At 43.7% G+C, this 23,738-nt stretch overlaps 1 protein-coding gene across 2 annotated transcripts in view; it reads right to left on the minus strand.

The window, feature by feature from the left end:
• Positions 1 to 23,738, minus strand: part of TRN1 (transportin 1) — a 96,022-nt gene that overhangs the window by 39,885 nt on the left and 32,399 nt on the right. For both annotated transcript variants that reach the window (XM_086484978.1, XM_086484971.1), the window contains exons 2-13: positions 2,371 to 2,658; positions 2,196 to 2,285; positions 2,024 to 2,101; positions 1,854 to 1,934; positions 1,685 to 1,735; positions 1,525 to 1,610; positions 1,310 to 1,376; positions 1,133 to 1,189; positions 974 to 1,003; positions 804 to 869; positions 584 to 700; positions 107 to 220 (exon numbers count right to left, since the gene is read on the minus strand). In XM_086484978.1, the coding sequence (XP_086341104.1) occupies positions 107 to 220; positions 584 to 700; positions 804 to 869; positions 974 to 1,003; positions 1,133 to 1,189; positions 1,310 to 1,376; positions 1,525 to 1,610; positions 1,685 to 1,735; positions 1,854 to 1,934; positions 2,024 to 2,101; positions 2,196 to 2,285; positions 2,371 to 2,658 (1,125 nt within the window). The remainder of the gene's footprint in view (positions 1 to 106; positions 221 to 583; positions 701 to 803; positions 870 to 973; positions 1,004 to 1,132; positions 1,190 to 1,309; positions 1,377 to 1,524; positions 1,611 to 1,684; positions 1,736 to 1,853; positions 1,935 to 2,023; positions 2,102 to 2,195; positions 2,286 to 2,370; positions 2,659 to 23,738) is intronic.

The following is a 23,738-nucleotide window of genomic DNA, read 5'->3' on the forward strand; positions in this document are numbered from 1 at the left end:
TAACGACTGTGAGCATTTCAAATCAATTTGATACTACAAAGGCCACCTCTAAAATCATTAACCTTCCCTTCGCAATTGCAGCAAATTTATTTATTTTGTTCAATACCTGCCTCAAATGGGGAAGAAGACCATTGATACAGCCCTCAGCAACTGCACCGAGAGCCAAAACAGCAGCTTCTCTTTCTTTCCAAAGAGAATCGCCTTTGCTTTCTAGCTTGGTCTGCAAACCCAATCACAAAAACTGAGTCCTAAAGTGATTACATATACAAGGACGGCTGTCATGCAAAGACACTACAACATAAACTTTGCACGTTATGTTCGGGAAAGCAATGGGACATGCACCATCTCTACTGCCCGTTTCTGATCCTAAGGTGCTTATACCAAAGGCAATAACCCATTTCCTAATAATTTATGGTAGAGATTTTGACACCACAAATCACAAGTTCACTTCTTTTCCTTCAAATTAAGCTTACTTTAACAACATTCCTCACGGTCAACTACAAAAACGCCACATTTGCAACTGCAAACTTATAAAGCTAAGGCTACCAAGTGAATGTCGACTTTTGACCTAGTCATGGCTAACCTGCAACAAAGGCATCAAGATAGGAAGCATTTCATCTCCAAAAATCGAAGACAAGATGTCAAGGCCCGCAGCACTGCATTTCCGCAGGTTCCAAGCATTGACAATGTCATCATCATCCTAGAACCATATAATGTGCTTGTTAAGCCTGAACAAAAAATGATTGAATGGCAGAAAATGCTACAGCATCATCATCTCAATGTTAAAGTCGGTAGAAAAGCACCTCATCCTCATCCTCATCAACAACAGACCCATGTAAGCGAGACTGCTTAAACCTAGGTCTGATATCCTGTCGCAAATCAGATGGAGCATAATCAGAGAACGGGATTGGTATACTATAAAACAGCAAAAAGGAAGTGATCAACCTATCTAGGCTACCATATCGGCACTTACCTGATCCCTATCTGGGATTGATTGGTCATCCTGCATCATAGACATTTGCATCAACATTGATGGTAGAAGAAACATAACAAATCATTGATGAAATCATAGGATCACCATCAATGGTATTAGTCTCTAGAAGTGTAAAAGTTTAGCAGTAGAATGCCTAACCTCGGCATCAAGGAGTGCTTCGTCATCATCTGCATATAACATATTGGATAATAAAACCTGCAAACCACGTGAGCTTAATAACAAAAGACCACTTGCAGGTATGATAATACTTTTTGTTTTGTGCCTATATTTAAAGTGCAGATTCAGGGTACAAATGATAGATAAACGGCCCATTACCCCAATAAGGCGGGGTAAATAATCTCTGATCAAGTCCGGGGCTAGATGCACCTCACAGTACGTGGACCTATTACAGACATGAAAGACTTGACTTCATAGTGACAAGAATGAGCAAAATAAATGGTAAAAAATTATAGTTTGGCATAAGCCACACAACCTTTACAGCTTGTAGCATTAACTTTAGACTAACAAATTCCCAGTAATCAGGGACTTACCAGAATTCACAAGCTTCTAAAGCCACTTCTGCGTCCTCATCCTGATTCGCTTGTAGCATGTACTCAATAATATTTCTAAGATGAGGCTGGTAAAATGAACACACAAGGGGTTAGATTCTGGAAGATCCATCCAATTATATTAGAGAATAACCACAGTTACCTGCAGGAAGCTCGACTGAACTTCTAATAGCTGCACAAGTGCAGCACATACCTGCAGAAGTACAAAGTCATGCTTTAAATGGGCTCATATTGTAATGGGCTTGAGAAAGTTATGTACTGTAACGACGCATTGACATGTCCACAAGTGGATAAGTTTAATAAGTGATTACCAGCTTTCGTACTTCAGGAGCAGAATCATTGGCGAGATTGAAAAGCTCTTGCAAAAATTTATCCATGTTCATAAATAATGCCTACATCAAAACAATGTATGATTCAGACCACCCAGTCTACAGGCAGTAAATGCCTGCCCCACATGAAAAGACCCTTTAGTTCTACTTACGGTTGGCATCAATACAATGAATTCGTTCACTGAACTGAGTGCCAATCTCCGAAAAGTAGCATGCGGGGATGAAAACATCTGTAGAAACAATGGGCAGAGAATCGTTAAGCCAATTTGACAAAAAAGTAAGAATAACATAGGATAGGCGCTTGCATCAACTTGTAATCATAACCTTCAGTAGCCTTGGAAGAAAAAAATTGATAGGTCTCTCTAAAATTCCAGGCACATCAGCATCCAGCTCTTTGGGACTGTCCTCACATATCTAACGGTGGTAAAAACAAGTGTCTGATTATGAGAATAGCTGGAGAGAGACATTCACATATAAACGCTAAATCCAAAATAGCAACCTTTGAAAGTGCACCCAATGCACCCTCGGTGTGATTGTAGTCATTGCTTTCCAAACATTGAAGCAGAGCACCCAGCAGCTGGGGCCAACCCTTCACTAGCCCTTGCTGTATGACCACAGAAATCACAGTACCAACAGTTGCACGAATGTGCCTATCCGATGCTCCGATAGAAAGCACCAACTCAGATTTTATGTATTCCTGGAAGGCAGGTGCCAGTGATGTATAATGCATTTTGAGGCTATTCTTCAGTAACAAACCTGCAACTTGCCTAACATCAACAGCCTGGCTCTGCATACAAAATTCCAAACAACCGATTACTACTACAAAAGCTTTTAAAAAGCAATGCTAAAGATAAACAAAACATGTGAGTACAGCAACCTTACAAATGATATCAAAGACATAACTCTAAACAAAAGATTACTATCACAAAATCTTCCAAAAAACCCAATATTCAAGATAAACAAAGCATGTGATCAGGTGAAACTAGTGATTGAACAGCATTTTGTGCTACCACAAACAGTGACACTGTCATGATCAATATTGCACTACTTCAAAAAAATAAACTAAACGGACTAAAAGAGCAAGGGGGGGAAAAAAGAAGAGGAAAGAGGGTTTTTTTTTTTTTTTTTTTTTTGGGGGGGCGGGGGGATTACCTGACTGGACAACCCAAAGCAGAATCTGTTTGCGCAAGCCAAAGACTTATTACTTTTTCGGGCTAGAGCCGGCAAGCCCACAAGGGGCAAAGACGAGCTCCAGCCGCCGGGGGCAAGAAGCAAGTTTTCTCCCTTAGGGAGGTAAAAGTCTTTCCATGCCATGGCATTTATTCCATGTCCCCTTCTTAGTCACGCCACCCGGAAGTGACGTCAGAATCACTGGAGAGTCACCCCACACAATGATGCATCATGCACTTACGGACCAAGGCCAAAAGGGACATACCCTTTTCATTTCAACCCCCCTTGGATCTGCACTGGTGCTCTAGGATTCTAACCCAATAGAAAAAAGCGCCCGTCAAAGCGCAGCAGCCTGGGAATCATGCCGGGGTTCACAAAACTGTACGAACAGTACTGACACGGCAGGTGTATGGACTAATGATGTGGCACAACATATGGGCAGGCTGACATGGCTGATTTTACGTTGAACGGTTGAGGAAATGCTTTTAAACATCAGATTGTAAAAGCAAATTCCATAGCGCCTAAGGGCACCAGTTGATGATATAAGATGATTTTAATGTGCTTTTAGCATTGTCATAAAAATAACCAGTGATTTTTAGTTGCTGTTGGGGCTTTTGGTGTCATAAAAGTGAGGCCAAGGGACCACCATTACTCAGACTATGACTCTGATTGTAGCAGATCTTGTGAGTGTGATCACTCAAAACATTGTAACCGCGACAGTTCATCAATAAATTGAAGAAATACCGCCATGGGTGCATGGTTAAGGGGCCAGTGCTTCTAAGAGTGGAACTCCGCCACTCTTATCTCTCTTGTCTATGTACGACTAGCATGGTTTGCAAGAAATTTATGAACAAAGTATAGATCGAAACTAGATAAAGGACAATTATTGCAAGTGAAAGATGATTCACGTAGTTGAGCTATTTGATTTGACAAGTTCAAAGAGGGATCCTCTAGACTTCTATTTTGGGAGGAGCCAATGACATTCCTGGAAGTTCTCATTGGAGGGGGGTAACTTGGCAAATAGTCCTCAATGGAAAATGTAACCAGCAAGCCACTGGCAAGGCGGTAAAATCACTACAACAATCACCGAACTCAACGAAACAGCAAACACTTGAGCTTGAAAGAGAGAACACCCCACAATAGACAAGAGAAACACAGTGGTGAGGTTATATTTTGTGGCCCCAAACCGCTTTCACGGCCTAGATGAATGGCCCTCATCTGGACAAATTCGTGATGGTATACTTGGATGATATCCTCGTTTTCAATAAATAACTTTGGCAAGTCACAAAGAGCATTTGAAGATTGTCTTAAATTTTGCGTACCAATTGCTTTACATCAACAAAAAGAAAAGTGAATTTTTCAAGGATCACGTGGAGAATCTTGGTCACGTCATTTCTACTACCGGAACTGCAATGGATCCCAAGAAGATTCAGGTCATTGCAGATTGGCCTTTACCTCTCACCATTTCAGATGTGCATTCTTTATTGGGACTTGCAGATTTTACCATACCTATTACCCAAGTGCACTGCTCCTTTGACATATACTATTTTTATCAACTCCTGATGAATTCTTGCCGAGGATGATGGATTGAGTTTTTGGCAAATTTTCACATGATCATTTGATATGTGCTTTGGCTTTAGAATGTAGTTGTAGATTCTTCACGCCGCATGCCTCATGCCATAGCTGCTGTACACATGGAAATCCCGACGTGTTTCAGGAATGAAAACTTAATAAATCGGGATTTTGGAGATGTCTTTCAAGCTCTCAAGTCTTCAGACCCAACTCTTGCAGAGATGAAAATGTTTGTAGATGCATTATGTTGATCGCATTTGTGTGCCTCACATACACCATTGAGAAAGATTTTGTTCAGGAACATCATGAGGTCCCTTTTGGTGCTCACCCTAGCATCAACAAGACATATTGTCTTTTGTCAGCTACACGTTTTTTGCCTCAGATGCAGCAAGATGTTATCAAGTTTGTGAAATTGTCACTCATGTTAGATTATGAAGGCCTCTTGACAGCTTCCTCGGGATCCTTTACTTCAACCTTTGCCAATAGCTCAAGAACGGTGGGGAAGCATCAACATGGATTTTAGCATTTTTTACCCAAATGCAATGCTCAAAATTACAGTGGTGGTTGATTGATTTACAAAAACAGCACATTTCTATTCCTTGCAAGAAAGCTGCTTCTGCTTCAGATATTATGAATTTGTTTATGCGACATATTTTTAGATTGCATGGCTTGCCAAAGTCCATTGTCTCAAATAGACAGCAGAAGTTCACGTGACATTTTTGACGTCTCTCCTCAAGCCTCTTGGCTCAAATTTGTTGTTTTGTTCAGCCTATCATCCTCAAATGGATAGCTAGAAAGAAAGATTTAATTTGATTTTGGAAGAGATGTTTCAACATTTCATCCAAATTCGATTGGCATCTTGGGAGATTATTTGTCATTTGTGGAGTTTTTTTACAACAATTCTCTTCATTCAGTAACTGGCATGAACCCATTTCAAGCGCATACTTCTCTCATGCCTACGAACTTTGTTTCTCAGGCATTAGCAGACCAATTAGTTCAAGAGATGCAAGATGTGCTTGTACAACGTCGTGATAAATTGATTCATGTTCAGCATAAATATCAAAAACAGGCAAGCAAGCATCATCGTCATGCAAAATTTCAAGAAGGCGATTTGGTTCTATTATATGTGGTACCAAACGCTACAACATGGTGAAGTCAATTTTTCCAAAGTTGCGACCTCGCTCCTATGAAGCTTTCAAGATTGTCAAAAAGAATCTAGTTGTTAGATATAAGTTGGAGCTTCCCCCTTCGTGGCAAAAAATGCATCTAAAACCGGCCCGTGGCGGGGCGGTAGGCTTTGGCTTTCACCGGAAATTCTTTACTTTACTTTAGACACACACACAGAGAAAGAGAGTACTTTGCAAAGGGAACCTGCGACAGGAATTAACACTTGAATACACACACGGCTTGGAAGCTAGAATGCTCCGAGCAAACGCTGATAACCTGTAGGTCCCAAAATTGGTGCCCCTTTCGGTATTTCTTTATTCTTTGAGAGGGTAAATTACAAACTAGAGTCCTGGGAATCCTTTACCTGTATCCCTCTAGATACTACCTGATTTGGCCAAATTTCAACAGCGTAACTCCCCAGAACTTGCGCGAAACCAATTCCCTTGTTGGAACTCACTTCCACTCGCATAAACCCTCTGATTCCTGCCCAAAAACAGTAAATTCAGCACGCTGTATTTACTGGTTTTTGCCCTGTTTTCAGCCCCAAACAGTCCCCTAACTGTGCTCTACCAGTGGGGCACGATTTCCAATGGTTCAGGCATCCGTATGGCTGATAAACAGTCAATTTTCTGCACATACACAGCACTGAATTTGCACCTATACGGTGAGGTTATGACCCTCACCGGTGCCTGCTTTGGAGTAGCAGCTAGCTACCCCTGTTCCTGCTCAAGGAGGCTCTTGCCTCAGCACAAAAGCATGAACCCACACAGCTGTACATCAGGCAAATGAAGAGCCCTCTTCTGAGGCATCACATAACTGCACGTAGGGGGGAGAGAGAGAGAGAGAGAGAGAGAGCAATGTGTAGCGTGCAGGGTATCACTCCTAGCACCACACTGTACATGAGAGGGAAAGAAAGCACTCCATAGCTCTTAACCTGTGACAGGTTCTCAATGAAGCGTCCCCCAGCATAAATCGAGCGCCCCCTCTTCTGCGCTTGACCTGTAATGCATCTGTGAACAAATAGACGCAAAAAGGAGAAGATTTCCATGGCTGCCAAAACCTGCGTATCACTAAAAACGAAGCAAAACAGCCCTATAAGCACACATCTGATGCCTTCCAATGCTGAAAATGAGCTCCTTGGTCCTAGGTAAAGTCATGGGAAGCTCAAAAATGCAGAGAAATGGCTGAAAATCAGAGTTATCAGCCTCCAAAACTGCTCCAAAAAGTCAGTTGCAAGTTCTCTTCTCCCAGACTTGGTAAATTGACCAAAAGTGCCACTTGGCACTCATGCATGCAATTTCCCCGCATTGGGCTTCCTGCTTAAAAATCTCTCAATTGGTGCATCAGTTGACTTTACAGTAGAGTAATAAAATGTTCCCCTTGTCATTCTAAAGCTAATGACGCGAATAGATTTTGTGGCCCAAAATAGCAATTCCCTAAATTTTAGGAGATGCTTCCATTGGGCTCTCGCTGGTCTTCTGACCATCTATCCTCATTGGGACCGCATCCAAAAGTGCAATGTGGCCCAACTGTCGGATACTTTCTGTTGGTGATCCCACCTTGACTTTATACCTTTATTGAGTTCACTTCCTAGTATCCACCAACTTGCTAAGTGCGACAGGGGTACCTACATGATCTTGAATTGAGCCTAGACGTCCTTTTACTTTACGAGTTCCAGTGCCGATCAACTTCCCGTCTCTGCGGGTGAAACTACCGTTCACATTGGCCAAACAATGTCCGACCATTTGCAACTTCAAAAAGAGGGTCTCAAAAATTAAACAAAAATCATCAGAAAGAAACCACCAACTTAAGTTAGCAATTGCCACGTCCTCGTGACAACATCCAACTTTTCACATTTCATGGCTCAGACAATACATTCAAGGAGATTTGATTGCAGACGTATCTTCTTATGTACCAAAAATTAAGGATGAGCATATCACTCTTGTTCTAGAAGGAAAAAATTTGACACTCGTCGGTTTTGCTGCGGACTTCCTACAGAGATCCGAGACTATTGCTTGGAACAGAAGTTGAATTCTTTTGAAGAATTGATGGGTCATGTGAAACGGGGTTCTTGCGATACATTCGGGAAATTTGACTTACCCCCTTGATGAGATCTTGACTCAGAGAACCCAACAGACCTCTCACAATGAAAGTAGAAAGAGAAAGAGTTGCCAGAACAACGAAAAGAATGATACATGTTCCCGACAGACTCTTAGAGAAAGGGTTATCTATCTCAAAGAGGGGAAGTGTTTTCGATGCGGGGAACATGGGCACATCTCCGTAAAGAGTCCCAAAAAGGCACAGCAAGAACAGACTGCAGACAGGCCAGAGAGTTCTAGAGCAGCAGAGGAATGTGGCTAAAAAGGCAAATGAAAACAGAACTGGTACCACCGAACCGGATCATATGAACGAAAGTACAAACTTTGCCGCACCTAGGGCAAAGTGAAAGAACAGGAAGCCCTCATTTTTCTTTGATGGAGGAGCCAAACCCAACTTCTTTTCACTTGAATTGGCAGCTTGATTTGGGATTACGCTCTACAGGCTGAGGCCACAGGTTGAGGCCACAGGCAGAGGTAGCGATGATGCCATTACATCGATCATTGGCAAACTTCGTTTGCAATGTCAGGGGAGTTTAGGGCACGAGGACTTCTACGTAATGCCCTTGGGAGGTTGTGACGTCCTCCTTGAAATCCCCTTGGTACCATACGAACAATGCCGTGGTTGACTCTCGCGCTGAGAAAGCGACTTTGACAAATGAAAGGCAAAGAGATTGTACTTGATGAAATTCAATTTCTTTACTCAGAGAACTGAATGATGATTGAAGGTCGAATATGTGTTGACCTTGATAAAGAACGCCAAGATTTTCTCCACACTCATGCCAATTGCTTTTCTGAGAGCCTGCCAAGTGAGTAGCCACCAGCTCGCTCCTAAGTATCATACCATTGATCTAATACCTGGAAGCACACCACCGAACTGGCCACCTTACCGTGTGAGCCGAGCCCAGAATGAAGGATTATGAACCAAGTGAACGACCTCTTGGAAAAGGGTCTTATCCAGCCCAGTACTTCACCTTACTGCTCTCCGGTGTTGTTGGTTTTGAAGAAAGACAGATCTTGGAGAATGTGCATTGATTATAGAGCTCTCAACAAAATCACCATCAAGAACAAATTTCCGATTCCTAGGATCGATAATATTCTAGACCGATCACAGGGATCCTCTTGCTTCAGCACTATCAATTTGAAGAGAGAAGTCCCCAAAGAGTTGGTCTAACGGTAAGGCTTTGGCCTCTCAACCTACGGGTTGTGGGTTCAAATCCCTTGTTGGGTCACACTCTAGAGGGACACCTTGTGCTCACCTGGTGTTCACGTTGCTAGGGCTCTTGCCCTTGGACACTCGAGTGCATCCTCCTCCTGGGGTGGGTCACCCGAGGAGGAGGTTCCTAGCTGGTTGCTACGAATTCTCTCCGTCGTTCCCAGCATGTGGTGCATCAATTAGGTGGCCATGGTGATGCCTATGCGTGGCTCTTGCCCAATGGTACACGGCCCTTGCCCGACCATGTAACATGGCTAATATTTGGAAGGGATAAGCACCTCCCCCTGTGGGCCCTCTGGTGTGTCGAAAAAAAAATTTGAAGAGAGAATATCATCAGATCCGAATCGCGTTGTCTACAAGACAACTTTTCTGAGGACTTTTGGGTTATTTGAGTTTTTGGTGATGCCTTTTAGCCTAACCAATGCTCCTGCGACATTTAACCTGACAATGGACAGAAATTTTCGAGAGTACAGACTATTTGTTGGCAGTTTCTTTGACGACATCATTGTTTTCTCCAAGGATGAGGCAGAACATAGAGAACATCTGCTACAGGTCTTTCAGGCATTACGAGATCACAAGTTGGTGATTAATGCAAAGAAAAGTGAAGTTTTACTACCCGAGATAAACTTTTTGGGACACATTGTCTCAGCAGCAAGAGTGCAGATCGACCCGGCCAAGATAAAGACTATCCATGATTGGTCCGATTTGAAGAATGTCCATGAAGTTAGAAGCTTCTTGGGCTTGTGTTCGTACTACAGGCGGTTCATTATAAATTTTGCAGAGGTTGCTTCCCCTTTGCATATGTTGACGCAGAAAGGAGTTCCTTTCTCGTGGGGATCCACAGAGGTGACTGCCTTTCAGACATTAAAAGAAAAATTGACTACAGGACCAGTTTTGACTTTGCCAGACTTGCAGAAGTCATTTGAAGTATATTGTGATGCTTGTGGTCATAGTTTGAGTGCGGTCTTAATGCAAGAAGGCCACGTCATTGCCTATGAGATCCGGTTGTTTTCAAGGCCAGAATTGACAGCATAGATTTATGAGAAAAGAGTTTTTGGCGGTTATCCATGCTCTTACTCAGTGGTGACATTACCTACTCAGAGCGGATATTACTGTCTTCACAGACCGTCAGAGTTTACGCTACTTCTTGTCACAGAAGCAGCTATCAGAAACGCAAATGCCGTGGGCAAACATCTTGTCACAGTTTTACTTTCGGATTGTCCATGTGCAAGGGCAGAAGCAATTGGTGGCAGATGCATTGTCCCAAAAGCCGTTGGTTCTGGCTATTTCCGCGATGCATCATAGAAGCTTCGAGGATATGGTCGGTCGGTACGTCACAGATACAATTTTTTGCAGATGTATTGAGTTGCATACAGAATGGGGAGGTAGTAGCAGAATATTCCATTCAGGATGGCTACTTCATGAAGAAAAACAATGTTGTGCGTTACACAGCCGTTGAAGAAAAAGGTTCTAACTGAATGCCATTGTCCACCTTTTACGGGTCACCGCGGCATTGTTACCACCTTGAAAGGTGTGGAGAGATACTTTTGTTTGGCCAAGACTCAAGAAGGGCGTGGACGATTTTGTACGCAGTTGCTTGGTATGCCAGAAAGTCAAGTTTTGACAGGCATAAAGCACAGAGATTGTTACAACCTTTACCCATACCCACCCGCCCCTGGAAAAGTATTGCAATGGATTTCATTTTTGATCTCCTGAAAACAAAGCGTGGACACGATTGTTTATTGCCCAGATCTTCAGATTACATGGCATGCCTGAGACGATTGTCTCCGACAGAGACCCCAGATTCACGAGTTTGTTTTGGACGTCTATTTGGGCGAACATTGGCACACGGTTGCAGTTCTCATCATCGTTCCACCCGCAGACTGACAGGCAATCAGAGATTGCTAATTTAGTGGTACTGGATTTGTTGAAGTCTTCTTCTTTGAATCTGAAGACTTCATGGGAAAAGGTTTTTACCTTTGGTGGAATATGCCTACAGAAACACGATTAACTCTTTGATGGGGAAGGTGTCATTTGAGATTATTGAATTTGCTACGAAGGTTCCACCCTTCCTTGGCACGGAAGATACGATTTTCTTTTGAAGCAGACCAATTCACAAGGGACTTGGACTTGGTCCGGAAGGCTTTGGAGAAATCTCAGAAAAAGGCAGCAGATCAGATCAACATCGTCGCGATTTGAAATTGAAGGAGAACGATTGGGTGCTCTTACGTTTTGAGGAGGCACGCTTGAAAAAGAAAAAGGGAAAGGAGTGGCTTTTTCGAAAGCTTAGCATGAGATACTATGGACCTTTCCAGCTTTTCCGAAAAGATAAATGATGTCTCCTTTGGACTGAAGTTGCCGAATACTTGGAGAATTCACAATGTTTTTCATGTGTCTCTTGAAGCCTTTTAAAGGCGATGTGCCCGATGATGGGGAGCTAGATGAGCAACCCGAAGTGGAGGAAAATGAGCAGATACTCGTTCCAGAACAGATATTGGCACAGAAAGATAAAAGGTAAAGCGATAAGACGATTCTTGGTTAAATTCAAGACCTGCTCCGCATTGAAATGCGAAGTGAACGGAGGAGGAGGACCTGGCAGATACTCCTCAGATTGTGAATCTTTACCTTGAAGCATTTGGTTTAGCATAGTCTATTCCAAATGGAACCCCGAAATCAGCTTGGGCGGAATTTGGTGCAGCGGGTATGCACAAGAGGGGAGTCGCTCCGCTCGTTTGTCAACAAATTGCCCCGATTTTTGATACTAAAGTCATTGATGTCTCTTTTTTGAGTTTCAAGGATATTGTGAGCTGACAGTATTCTGCTGTAATGACTTTATCAACTGGAATTCCCAAAAACAATGATAATGATTTGTTCTTGACTTGTTTAAATGCAGGAACCAATAGACAAAATGAATGCAGCATTTCCGTCTGAAAGATCTCAATAGACATGGTTGCAATAAGGATTAGTCAACCGGGCATCTATGAGGTCCCGAGTGGATCTAGATGCGATTGCTAAATACGTTGTCGATTAATCATGGTCTGAGATCCGAATGAATTTTGAATGTGATTTATCATGTGATGTCAAGTGATGTCATGTGATGTGACTGTCGATTGGTACATGTAATAGATGTGTGTTCCTAGTGCGTCGGTACTAACAGTCAGTGTCTACTAAGATAGTTTATGGCTTCTCTATTTTGCAACCGTAATTGAGGGCGATTACAATACTTTCAAGAGGAGGGTATGTCACAAACTAGTGATGTGGCGTGTCAGGTGCAGCAGAATAAATGATTGAACTTTGCTCAAGATGAGTGCTCCGAACTGTGCTCAAGGTTCCTTTTACTTACGAAAGGGAGAGCCTTCCGTTCCTTTAGTGAGAGAGTGCAATGGACACAAACAAAGTGAATGGACACTGTGAATGGAAGTGCATGAGACTGAGAGATAGAGAAGAGAATACTGCACCATAGACATTGTAAAACCCTCCTCCGAAGGCCCCACTCTCTATGGCGAGAGCGGTCTACTTATGATTGCACAAATCTCTACAATGCTTGGACTTGCCGACGATGTCGACGACGATGAGGACGACGACAAGACGGGCTGAATACTCAAAATGCTAAGGGCTGAAATCTGCAAATCTTTATCTGCTGAATTCTGACTCTATGTCGGGGACGATGTCGATGGTGACGATGCGACGACGACGCGCTGAAAACGCAGATGCTGAAATCTGCGTTTTCCGGGTTGAAACTGCAAACTTCACAGGATTTGACCGTGCGGCAAGGATCTACTGCGGGAAGGTGAGATCTGCGTGGTTCGAGAGTTCTTCTACGGGTTTTAACTACTGAAAAATAAAAAGGCTGGTCTATGGGCTAATTCTATCACGAAGATCTGCAAAACGCTGAGGGTATCAAATTGATGCAAAAACGCTGGGCTGATCTGATCTCTGCTGTGAAAAATCGGCTAACGCTAGGGCTTCTGCTGTGTCTTGCTGTGGATCTGTTGTGCCTTGCTATGGATCTGCTGATCTGCAATGCAAAAACGCAAAGGCTGAATTTGGATGCAAAAACGCCAAGGCTGAATGTGGATCTCCTTCCAAAAACGCTAGGTCAACTGCTTGGGGGGGGGGGGGGGGTCTTGCTAAGAAGGTGCCTGTTGAACCGAAGCTCCTGTTGCCTCTTCTACTGTAGAATGCTAGCGCTAGGTTTTCTTATATATATTCTTACTGAATTTGCCCTACCCAGTTCTCAACAAAAGTCACTTAAAAATAATAAGTGAAAAATGTCAAAAATAGGGAAAATAGGTCTATGCACTGTAGAAATGCTCCTGATGGGTTCTTATGGAAACCTAATGGTCATGTTGTGTGCAACCAGAGGACATGCATCTAATCTAAGTGTCTGGACATGCACGGTCTGCGAACAGACTCACAAAAGTGCCAGATCACTTCCTATTCTAGATTGACTGAACTAGACTGAACCCTTGTCATGAAGTAGCTTGTCCACGTACACATAGGGTTAGATGTGTCACGTGACATGGCATGGTATGGACACATTCTCCAGAGGCAACAAAGACACACACACACACACCCCAGTTGAAAGAATTCTGCTGCAAAAATGTTGACGTGGCAGTACGGCAATTCCCAAAAATTGCGGCGTGATTTGCGGAAGCTGGCTGACATGGCATGCTGTACGGAATTCCGCGTTTTGCACTGGGAAAAGCAGTGGAAAAAAACCTACGCAATGGTTGAAAAGCTCTTGGGAGAAATTGCTTTATTTTAAGTGTCACAAAACTGGAGCATACATGAGCCTTAGAAAATCTCGAAATTATAATTCTTTGAAAACATGAGAGAAGGGAGAAGATCGACACAGTATTGGGGACCAGAAGATGGGCTGGTCCCCCCCCGTTAAGAGTATTCATTTATTCAGGGAGAATTCTTGCACAAGCACGAGAACCCGAGGAAACCCCTCCGTTCTGTAATCTTAGACCCGAAGGTCGTGCTTTCACGTAAGGGGCTTGGGCACAAGGCCGTTCCTTCCCGTAAGGGACTTAGGCACGAAGCCGTACTTTCCCGTAAGGGACTTAGGCGTGAAGCCGTACTTCCCGTTAAGGGCCTTCCCGTAAGACGAGAGATTCCTGCAAAACAAACCACACAAAGCAATAATTCTCAAAGCGTATCAACACCTTATACCTGTCGCTTCTTGCTCGGAGAATCGATCTCCGTACTCAGTCGTAACGCGAACACTTGCAAATTCTGTCGCCAGGCTCTACTCCAGAATCCCAGCGCTAGTACGTCTTGTTGCTCCCGGCGTCTGCAAACTGAAACGCTAGCTACCCTTTTATAGGGTCTGACACCCGACAGGAATAGGGGTCCAAAAGCAGAGCTTGGCGCTCCTAGAGAGAGGAGAGAGAGAGAGAGAGATCGCAATTCAGCCCCCCCTGCGTTGGTTTTAGCGCTGGCTTTTTCTATAAGAGCCTTGCCTGCTTTATTTTATTAATAAAGAGACCGGTCACTTTATAAAATAAAGTGTGAACCTGTTCAAACTTTAAAAACTCACTCAGTTAGTGAAAACAATGCTACACGGACACATTCCAGGCATCCCCGGGTGCAGGACACGACACAGATGCAATGCAGACACAGACTCCTCGCGGGAAAACATCTGTCCTCCCGCGGCCGTTCCTGCTTTTCGTAAAAAGCATCATTGAACCCATCTTTATTCTTGTGCTTGCGTTCTTACGCGTACTTTCTTACTCAGTTCGGATTTTTTCCTCAGCCTACGGGATGCCCCCTTACTGATGCACCCATCACCCATCATGTGACGCATCAGAGGCACTCGTAACCCGGCCCTTTCCACCGAACTTACAGAAACTCCTTCGCGATGTTTACCGTCACCCATCAAATGACACATCAGAGTTGTCCGTTCCTGATGGCAGTTCCTGTAGCTACAATCTTTTTAACAGTTCTTAGTGCACATAATAAAATATCCTAAAAAAGAGATTTAATCATTAAAAAAAATAAGAAAATAGTCCAATTAGCAACATTAAGCCTATTCTAGAAGCATTGCTTTATTTTTGAAGCTTTTGGTGCTCTGATTTTGACAACCCTTGTAACCTTTATTAAGAACCCAAGGGGGCTCCCTCTGCAAAGCATCTGGACGCAGAGTCTGAGAGCAAGCACCCTCGGGAGTTGTACTTTGCTCAAAGATTAATATAGAAAGAAATACCGAAAGGGGCGCCAATCTTTGGGGCAATACCTCTTGGCACGGAACTCCGTCGGGCCGTGTCGAATCAATGGTGAACTGTTTTGAAGTGAATTTGTGTTGTGCGATCGCGGTAGATTCTTGACTTGGAGTGTCCAAGTTTGTTACAAGGAGAGCAACCTGCAGGCCAACACACCGTCCAGAAGACTCATTCCCAGCTGGGGGTGCCCAAAATGAGAGCAAAGGCTGCATTTTATGCTTTTGTGAGTGGATTTTCAGGTGTAAAGCGTAAATGGAAAGCTTGCCTTCTTCCCTTGTCTCATGTAGTGCAATCGACCCGTAGGGCGGTGGACTTGGGCTTTCACCCAAAATTCTTTACTTTACAACTTTACGACGCAAAGGAACTTCACGAATAAGCTTGTGATTGGAATTCAACACTTGGAGACAAACCACGGCCTGGCAGCTAGAGCACTACCAAGCAGACAACGACACCCTGTTGGCCCCAAAGACTGGAGCCCCTTTCGGTATTTCTTTATTCTTATTATACTTGAGAAAAACCTATAAAATTCTACAAGCTGTCCCACTTTTATCGGGCTAAAATTCCTCTACTCTTAACCCGATTTCGGTAACATAACCACAGTAGAAGTCTCCACGAACAAAATCCCAAGTAAACATTGACTTTCCGCGCACTTTAGAGCACTCTTCAAAACCTGGCGAGAAATTACAGCTCGCTGAATTCTCTGTTTTGCGCTTTGATCCGCGTGCCGATAACTTCTCTAGGTAGCCCTTGAGCTCTCGCACCTGAAGGGTCACTTGCCCCTTAAATTAGATGAGATTCCTCGCAGGAAATCTCTCTAAATTGTCCTGTACAAGCACCCAATGCTTTCTGGAGGCTCCCCTGACAAATAAACGATATGAACGCTTCCACCTAACCCTCACCAAGCTCTCAAAACCTGTCCATGGCTGTAATTGCAGATTGTTGACCCAATTCCGCCAACATAACGGCGCAAATATCCCTGTAGGTCAAAAGTACACATCAAGGACACTTTGCCTTGCGGTATGGAAGCTTCCCAGTGAGCTGCAGGTCAATTTCAGCATGCTATAATTTTCTATTTTGCCACTGTTAGGTGCCTACTGCCCTATACACGCATCCCAAATCCTTTCCAAGGCTCCCCTGGCGACTCCCTACAGTTTAGATGTAAAACCTTAAACCTGCAAAAAACCCTAAACCTGCAGAAAAACACAGCAGGCTGCAATTCTCTGTTTTGGACCAAGCGGAGCGAGCATGCCTACGCGTGTCTCAGGTGCTCCCGCAGACAATGGGACAGTTCCCTTGTAAATCGGACGAGTTTTCACGCGAGAAAACTCTCCGTTTTTGCATTCCTTCGCGATGGAACTGTGCGTACCTGAAGGGGATTAGCAATTAGCTAATCCGGTTCCTGTACAAAAGGCTCTTGCCTTGGCAAACGCACATAAAACCCCCCTAACTGTACATGGTCATCTGAGAAGCCCAAATAGAGGGGCATTACCATATGTGCAAAGGGGAGAGAGAGATGCACGAGAGCAAATCGTCGCGCTACATAGAGCAAGGGAGAAGGCAAGCTTTCCATTAAAGCTGTGAGCATCTGCACCCACTACTCACACACATTGTATGTACAAAAATCAGCCCTCTCTCTCTCTTGGGCGCCCCAAGCTGGGATGAGTCTGGCAATTGCATCTCCTGCCGCCAAGTGTCCAGTTTGCCTCTTGAGTTAATTTCCTAGTACCCACCAACTTATAAGTGTAGCGAGGGGCCTAAATGACTTCGAACTGAGCCTAGACACCCTTTCGCTGCTCGGATTCCAATGCCGATTGGCTCGCGACCAACTCGTGGTGACCTACCCTTCCCGACTGCGGGTGAAACTCTCGGCCTTCGGCCGTTTCACACTGGCCATACAATGTCCGACCATTTGCAACTTCAAAAAGAGGGTCCCAAAAATTAAACAAAAAGCATCGGAAAGAAACCACCAACTCAAGTTAGCAATTGCCACGTCCTCGTGACATGTAGTGCAATGATTTGCTCTCGTGCATCTCTCTCTCCCCTTTTGCACCTATGGTAATGCCCCACTAGTTGGGCTACTCAGACGACCATGTAAAGTTCTGGAGGTTTTTTGCACGTTTGCCAAGGCAAGAGCCTTCTGAGCAAAAACCTAATTAGCTAATTGCTAATATCCCATAGGTACGCACGATTCCATCACAACAAATTGTGAAAACGGAGAGTTTTCTCGCATGAAAACTTGTCCAAATCAACGCGTAGATGTGTTTGCTCCGCTCAAAACGATCCAAAGCAGAGAATTACAGACTCCTCTGTTTATTTACAGGTTTAGGGTTTCACACCAAGAAAGACTCAGAAAAGCCTTGGGGTGGTTACACAAGGGTTTGGGCAGCTGACAGTGACCAAAACAAGAAATTACAGCATGATGGAATTGACCTACAGCTAACCAAAAGCTTCTAAAATGCAAGGGAATCCGTCCTATACATGTACTTTTGACCTACAAGGGTTTTGGCGTCCTTCTGCTGCCTAAATTGAATCGAAAACCTGCAATCTCAGCCCTTGATAGGTTTGGACAGCTTGGTTAGAGTTTGGTGTGAGTGTTGTCGTTTGCAATTGAATAAAGAAATACCAAAGGGGCGCAAGTTTTTGGGACCAACAGGGTGTCATTGTCTACTGGGGAGCACTCTAGCTACCAAGTCGTGGATTGTTTTGAAGTGGTGAATTCCAATTGCAAGTTCATTTGTGAGGTTTCTTTGTGTCATAATAAAGTGCAAGTAATTTAGACGACATAGCTTTGGGTGAAAGCTAAAGTTTTACCACCCTTTACTAAGGCTACAAGCCGGTTACAACTATTCGTTCATGTCTCTTGATCTCTTATAAAAGGAGCCTATTGTACTCAATTTCACTCAATAAAGTAGCAATGTTCTAGTCTCCTAAGTTCAATATCAGCTTTAAGTCTTAATCACACATATTAAGTAGGATGAAACACTAAGTAAAAACTAGAATGCTTACAAAACTGCTCCCACATCGCATCTAGTTCTTAGTGATACAATGATCTAACAGTGGATACAAAGCATCTGCCACTACATTCTTCTATCCCTTCACATACACAATCTGCAAATAAAAAAGGGATAAAATGTTCGCCCATTGCATATGCTTCTCTGAAAGCTTATTCTAGGACAAGAAGTATCTCAAACTCTCATGATCCGTGTACATTGTGAAATCTTCCCCGAGTAAGTAATGCCTCTAGTGAATCAAATGTATCATAGCTAAGAGCTCCTTTTTTTAACTCTATACAACCATATCTAGCTTAGACAACATCGAGCTCTTGTAATCTATAACATGGCCCTCCTGCATTAAGACCACACCCCAAGTACTTCCACAAGCATCACAATAAACCTAAGAATAATTATGCAAGTCTCGCAAAATCAAAACTCATCCGATAGTCGACTTCTGATTAAGTCTCGTAAACGCTGCAATCTGTAAAGGTCTCCTTTCTGAGTCATGGCATGCAACGACAAGGCAACCTCTGCAAATTGTCTGATAAACCGCATGTAATACAAAGCTACAAAGATCACGTACATTCCTCAGTGTAGGAAAATCTCGAATAGCCGTCACTTTAGTTGGATCCGTGCTAATTGTCACAAGACGGGCACCACGTGCCAATAGAAAAGAACAGACTGAACAACTTTAAGCACTTCACATAACAGCTGAACTGAAATAGAGAGAAACGACACACATTCCGCCACCCCAGAGAGTATTGGCCCCAAACCTTGGCGCCCCTTTCGGTATTTCTTTATATTGCATCAACACAATACAAGCCGGTACTCTAGACTCTGCACCTTCTCCAGGAAGCATGCCAAAGAATGAGCCCTAACCTCATATTTAAAGGCCCTTGGCCTAAAAAGCAATTACAGTGAAAAGCCTTCAAAACTCAAAAGCTCGTGGTCCAAAAAGCAATGCCAAAAGCTGTCAGCTTTTCGTAAATCGCGTTGGTGTCCGTACAGCAGGCCACGTGTCAGTCCGCCACGTCAGCAAATCAAGGTTCGGGTTAGGATTTCGGGTTAGGATTTCGGACAGAATTAGGGTTTTTGATTTTAGGGTTAGGGTTTCACCAAACTTAAGGTTTCGTTCAAAATTAGGGATTTTGATTTTAGGATTAGGGTTTCAACAGAATTAGGGTTTTGGACAAAATTAGGGTTTCTGATTTTAGGGTTAGGGTTTCAGCAGGATTAGGGTTTCGGGCACGTCAGCAATGGAATTGGAGCTGATCTCTTGAGACAACTAATTCCAGTGTTGGAAGATTTCAGCTACTAGTGTGGGAAGATTTCGCACAGCAGACTGGACAGGAATCAAAGACTAGACTGGAATGTGGATACTGAAATAAGAATCAGACTTATGTACTGGAAATAAGGTTCAGATTCAGAAGACTGGACGAGAAGTAAGTATAACTGAAATATATGCCATGATTGGGATTACAGATCAAGATTACAACGAATATGATTACAGAGAGAAAGTACAGCCAACAATACTGCCAATGATTCTCAAGTACAAGTATAGCCAAGGCGCTAACCCAAATGATAATAACTGCCAACCCGATTACAATGTAATGGGCCCTATTTATACACTTCGGGTTTACTGTAGTAATTACTATAGTAATTACTAAGTAATTCACTGCCCATCTTCTAAGAAGACGTTCCCACATAGTGAACTATCCAGCCATCTACATCCTTCCCTTCTTTCTTGAATTTTCGCAAGAGTCCAAATTTTTTGAAAAATTCCCCTGTTTGATTCTGATGTGAGACTGAAAAATCCAACGTCTAGATCTGATGTTGGGATTCCGGCTTGACCACTGATAGAATGGCCATACAAAGATTGCGAGTAGGCAGCTGAAAAGGCCAAGGATTGCGAGAGGCAGCTGAAAAGGCAAAGGTGAAGCTCTCACCAGGCCAAGGTAGAGTTGTCATCTCCGTCTGCATAATGAGGAGAAAATTCGCCACTGAATTCTGAGATGGAACTACCCAGTATCCTTCCATTGGACCGTCTTTCGTTTGCCCTTTGACCTAGACGGTGCCTGAGAAGTCCCAATACCAGCATTCTCCTTCTGAATCAGTCGGTAAATGGCCTCCTGCTCAAGCTGATCCCGCCGGTCGGTGGTCATCTCTACTTCATAAGGCGTGAGAGAATGATAGGTTTTGGTGTTAGGATCATAGAGTGTACGCCTGCCCTTGCTCAGTCTGGTTCTGGCCAGCTTATGACAATGCGAAGCAGTATGGATCCATCCTTCTGGAAGAGGCTGATTAGTTTTGACTTGAGCTTCGAAAAGAATCTCAACCATCTCCCTGTACTGTGGTGCCAGACCCGGCTTTGCCGCAATGTCTTTTTCAGTCAATTTGGAAGATTCGACCGTAAGTTGTAGCAACTGATTAGTAATCCTGGTCAGTCCTCTGACTTGAATCTTCCACTGGCCCATACACAGCTGGATCCTTTGCAACTCCTCTTTCAGTGCCTGAATGTCATTGATTTGGAGAGCATCATTGAACAACGTCTGCCAAGTCTTCCATTCCACAGTTGATCGCTCATACCAATCCTGAAGCTCATTAGTAATTTTGAAGTATATGAGACGATCAACTGGTTCTTGATGTTGAGGATACAACGCTGGAAAGAATCTTGGCAGCTCGGTTTCTCTTGCTGGAACAGCATACAAGAGAACTGGAGAGTCAGGCACAAATTCTAAGAAATTGAGAACAGCCTGGTTCTCCTGCTGGATCATCTTTCTGGTGATTCTCACTAGCTGGAACAACGTTCGAAGAGAAGTTGCCTGTGCTTCGACTGACATTCGCGTATGAGGTCCTCTGCTAGTGGCTGTCTGGTCCTCTAGAATGGCTTTGACTCTCTGATCCAAAACACCTCTGGCAGTTTGCATTTGCACCAAAACTTCTTTGAGTTGTACCCTAACATCCTTCATACAGCGGTAAGTTGGTTTGTTACCCAGCAGAAGTTCCAGTTCCAGGACTAGGGAGCGACAATCTGCAGTAGACTGCCTTTGCCAGTGCGGGTTTGCCACTCTCTCATCAGCATTGAGTATCCATTCAGAAACTCGTTCCAGCAGCTGGACTGTACTGGGATGCGAAGGTAGTCGGCAAGCTTCTTTATCATGGAAAGCTGTTGATTTCCGATGTTCTATCATTTCCCTGGCTCCCACATATAACCTTTAAAATCTTTCCAAGTCAGACAAGAGATCTTCATCCTCCAGATACTGTCTGGTTATGGAGACCTGTTGATATCTCAATTGCCTATTCAGGGTAATGAGCTGCAGTGAATGCTGATGATCAGCAACTGGTCCCTCATCCTGTGCTTTCATTTTCCCTTTAGCATCTCTGCTGAGATGGGACTGATCAGTTGGCTGATTCCCAGTGTGACTGGGCTGCTGCTCTTCAGTTTACTGGTTAACCGACTGGTGCTCTTTGTTCTGTCCTTCTTGCTGGCCCTCATTCTGGTCTGGCTGGTCTGGCTATGACTGGCCTCCTTCATTTGGCCCTATCCCACCAGTACCAGGTCCTTGAGGTGAAGATGGTGGGGCATCATCATCATCCTTTGTATGCCCAGCTTCTTGATCATCCTCCTCTTGATCAGCTTCATCTTCCTCGTCTTCTTCTTCCTCATCTGGAGAAGTCTGTTGCTCAATATAATCAAGTATAGCTTGGTTCATCAGAGCATTATTGTACTCACTCACCTTGTCCTGCAAATCGCTCTGCATACTTTCCATCAAGGACTTTAAATTCTCTAAATTGAAAACAGCATTGCCTGATGGATTAAAAATTTCAGACAAGCTGTTATAAATGTATCTTTCAGTCATAGAAGCCTTCAGAGCTGTATGGTGCAGTAGCAGTTTTCTGAACTCTGCCCGCTTCATCCTGAGCATTGTTTCAGCCCACTCGACAACTCTCAGTGCTTCATTTCGTTGATTTTTTATGATCATTATTTCAAATTCAGCCTTAGCTAACTTTTTGTTTAGCAACTCATTAGTTCTTTCTAAATGAGCTTCCATTCCAATACGCTGTGTTATATGTTCTGCTCTTCCTGGGCTTTCTGGAGCTTTTCAATCTGATGTTGTGCTTGTGTCAAGTCAGCTTTGAGCTTTTTGACTTCCTCTTCTGATCCAGCAACCTCCATCAGTTGTCCCATACAACTGACAATGGTATTCCAAGAAGACTGTATAAGGACTGAACATCTGTCTTTGACTGTGGTTGGATCAGAATCAATAGGCTCATATATTGCCATTGGAGCCACGTAGGGTAGAGTTGCATAATCAGCTTTGCTGAGCAGAAGATGCCCTTTCAATTGCTGAGTCTGCATTTGCTGCAACTTATCCTGTTTTACCAGTTGCAGAAGGTTCTCAGTATTTGTAGGAACTCCACCAAGCAAAGTCGAGAACGCTGGACCTTTCCCTTTGTCCAGTTGACTCTTGCCTTTGTCCCCTGACTGGTCTGCTATCTTCTCAACAGTTTGGCTGGCTTGGCATGATCTTTCCCAGACCCAGTAGCAACTGTATTTTTTACAGCTGATTGGTCAGGCACAGTCTTCTGAGCAGATTGCTGCTCAGTCTGACTCACTACAGCTTTCTCAGTGGTTACTGTCTTGACCTGGCTTTCTATTTGCTTCAAAAACTCACTACTTTTTGTTAGTGTAATTTTTGGCTTCTTTGAACTGCCAGCCTGCTCTACAGTTGCTTTCCTTTTCAGGTCAGTTGAAATGGTTTGACTGTCTGTTTCCTCGTCGTCTGAGGACAATTCAATGTTCTTTGGTTCAGAAATTGGCTTCTCACTCCAAGCCTTCTTTACCTCCTCATTAACATCTGCAGCAGTAGCCCAATACAGGAATTGCCAAACATACAAGGCCTTGAAAACATTTTGAGATTTTAGCTTGGCAGTCTGCTGGAGTACATTATGCGAGAGAATTTGACAAAGATTAATAGGAACCTGTGGATCCAAAATCTTGGCCAACAGCATAGCAAACAGTTTTTTGGATACATACGTTGGGTTGTTTTTGAGACTTACTGCTTCGGCTACAAACCTGTAAGCAGTGGAGGCTTCCAGTCCTGCTACTGGAACTCCTTGAGCACTTGCCTTGCGCTTTCGTCTAGCCGTTTCATCCTCCTTCAGAGCTATACTTATCTGCTGCGTAGTTGCCACAGAAGGTTTGGGCTCATTGGGCATTCGAAATGGAAATGCTATGGCTTCTGGTGTTACTGACACCTTCCTACTATTTACCATGGCACTGCCATTTTCAGCGTCGAAGTAATCAAGAACTTGCTTGATGATGTCTGCATCAAAAGCAATCCTTGTAGCTTGCAACACAACTCGAAGATCCCATAGTTGTAGCAGAGTCATCGCTTGATCAGTAAATACATAACGCTGGATTT

The sequence above is a fragment of the Adiantum capillus-veneris genome, chromosome 2 (assembly GCF_014529385.1).
Source record: "Adiantum capillus-veneris isolate H3 chromosome 2, ASM1452938v2, whole genome shotgun sequence".
Classification (NCBI taxonomy): Eukaryota; Viridiplantae; Streptophyta; class Polypodiopsida; order Polypodiales; family Pteridaceae; genus Adiantum; species Adiantum capillus-veneris.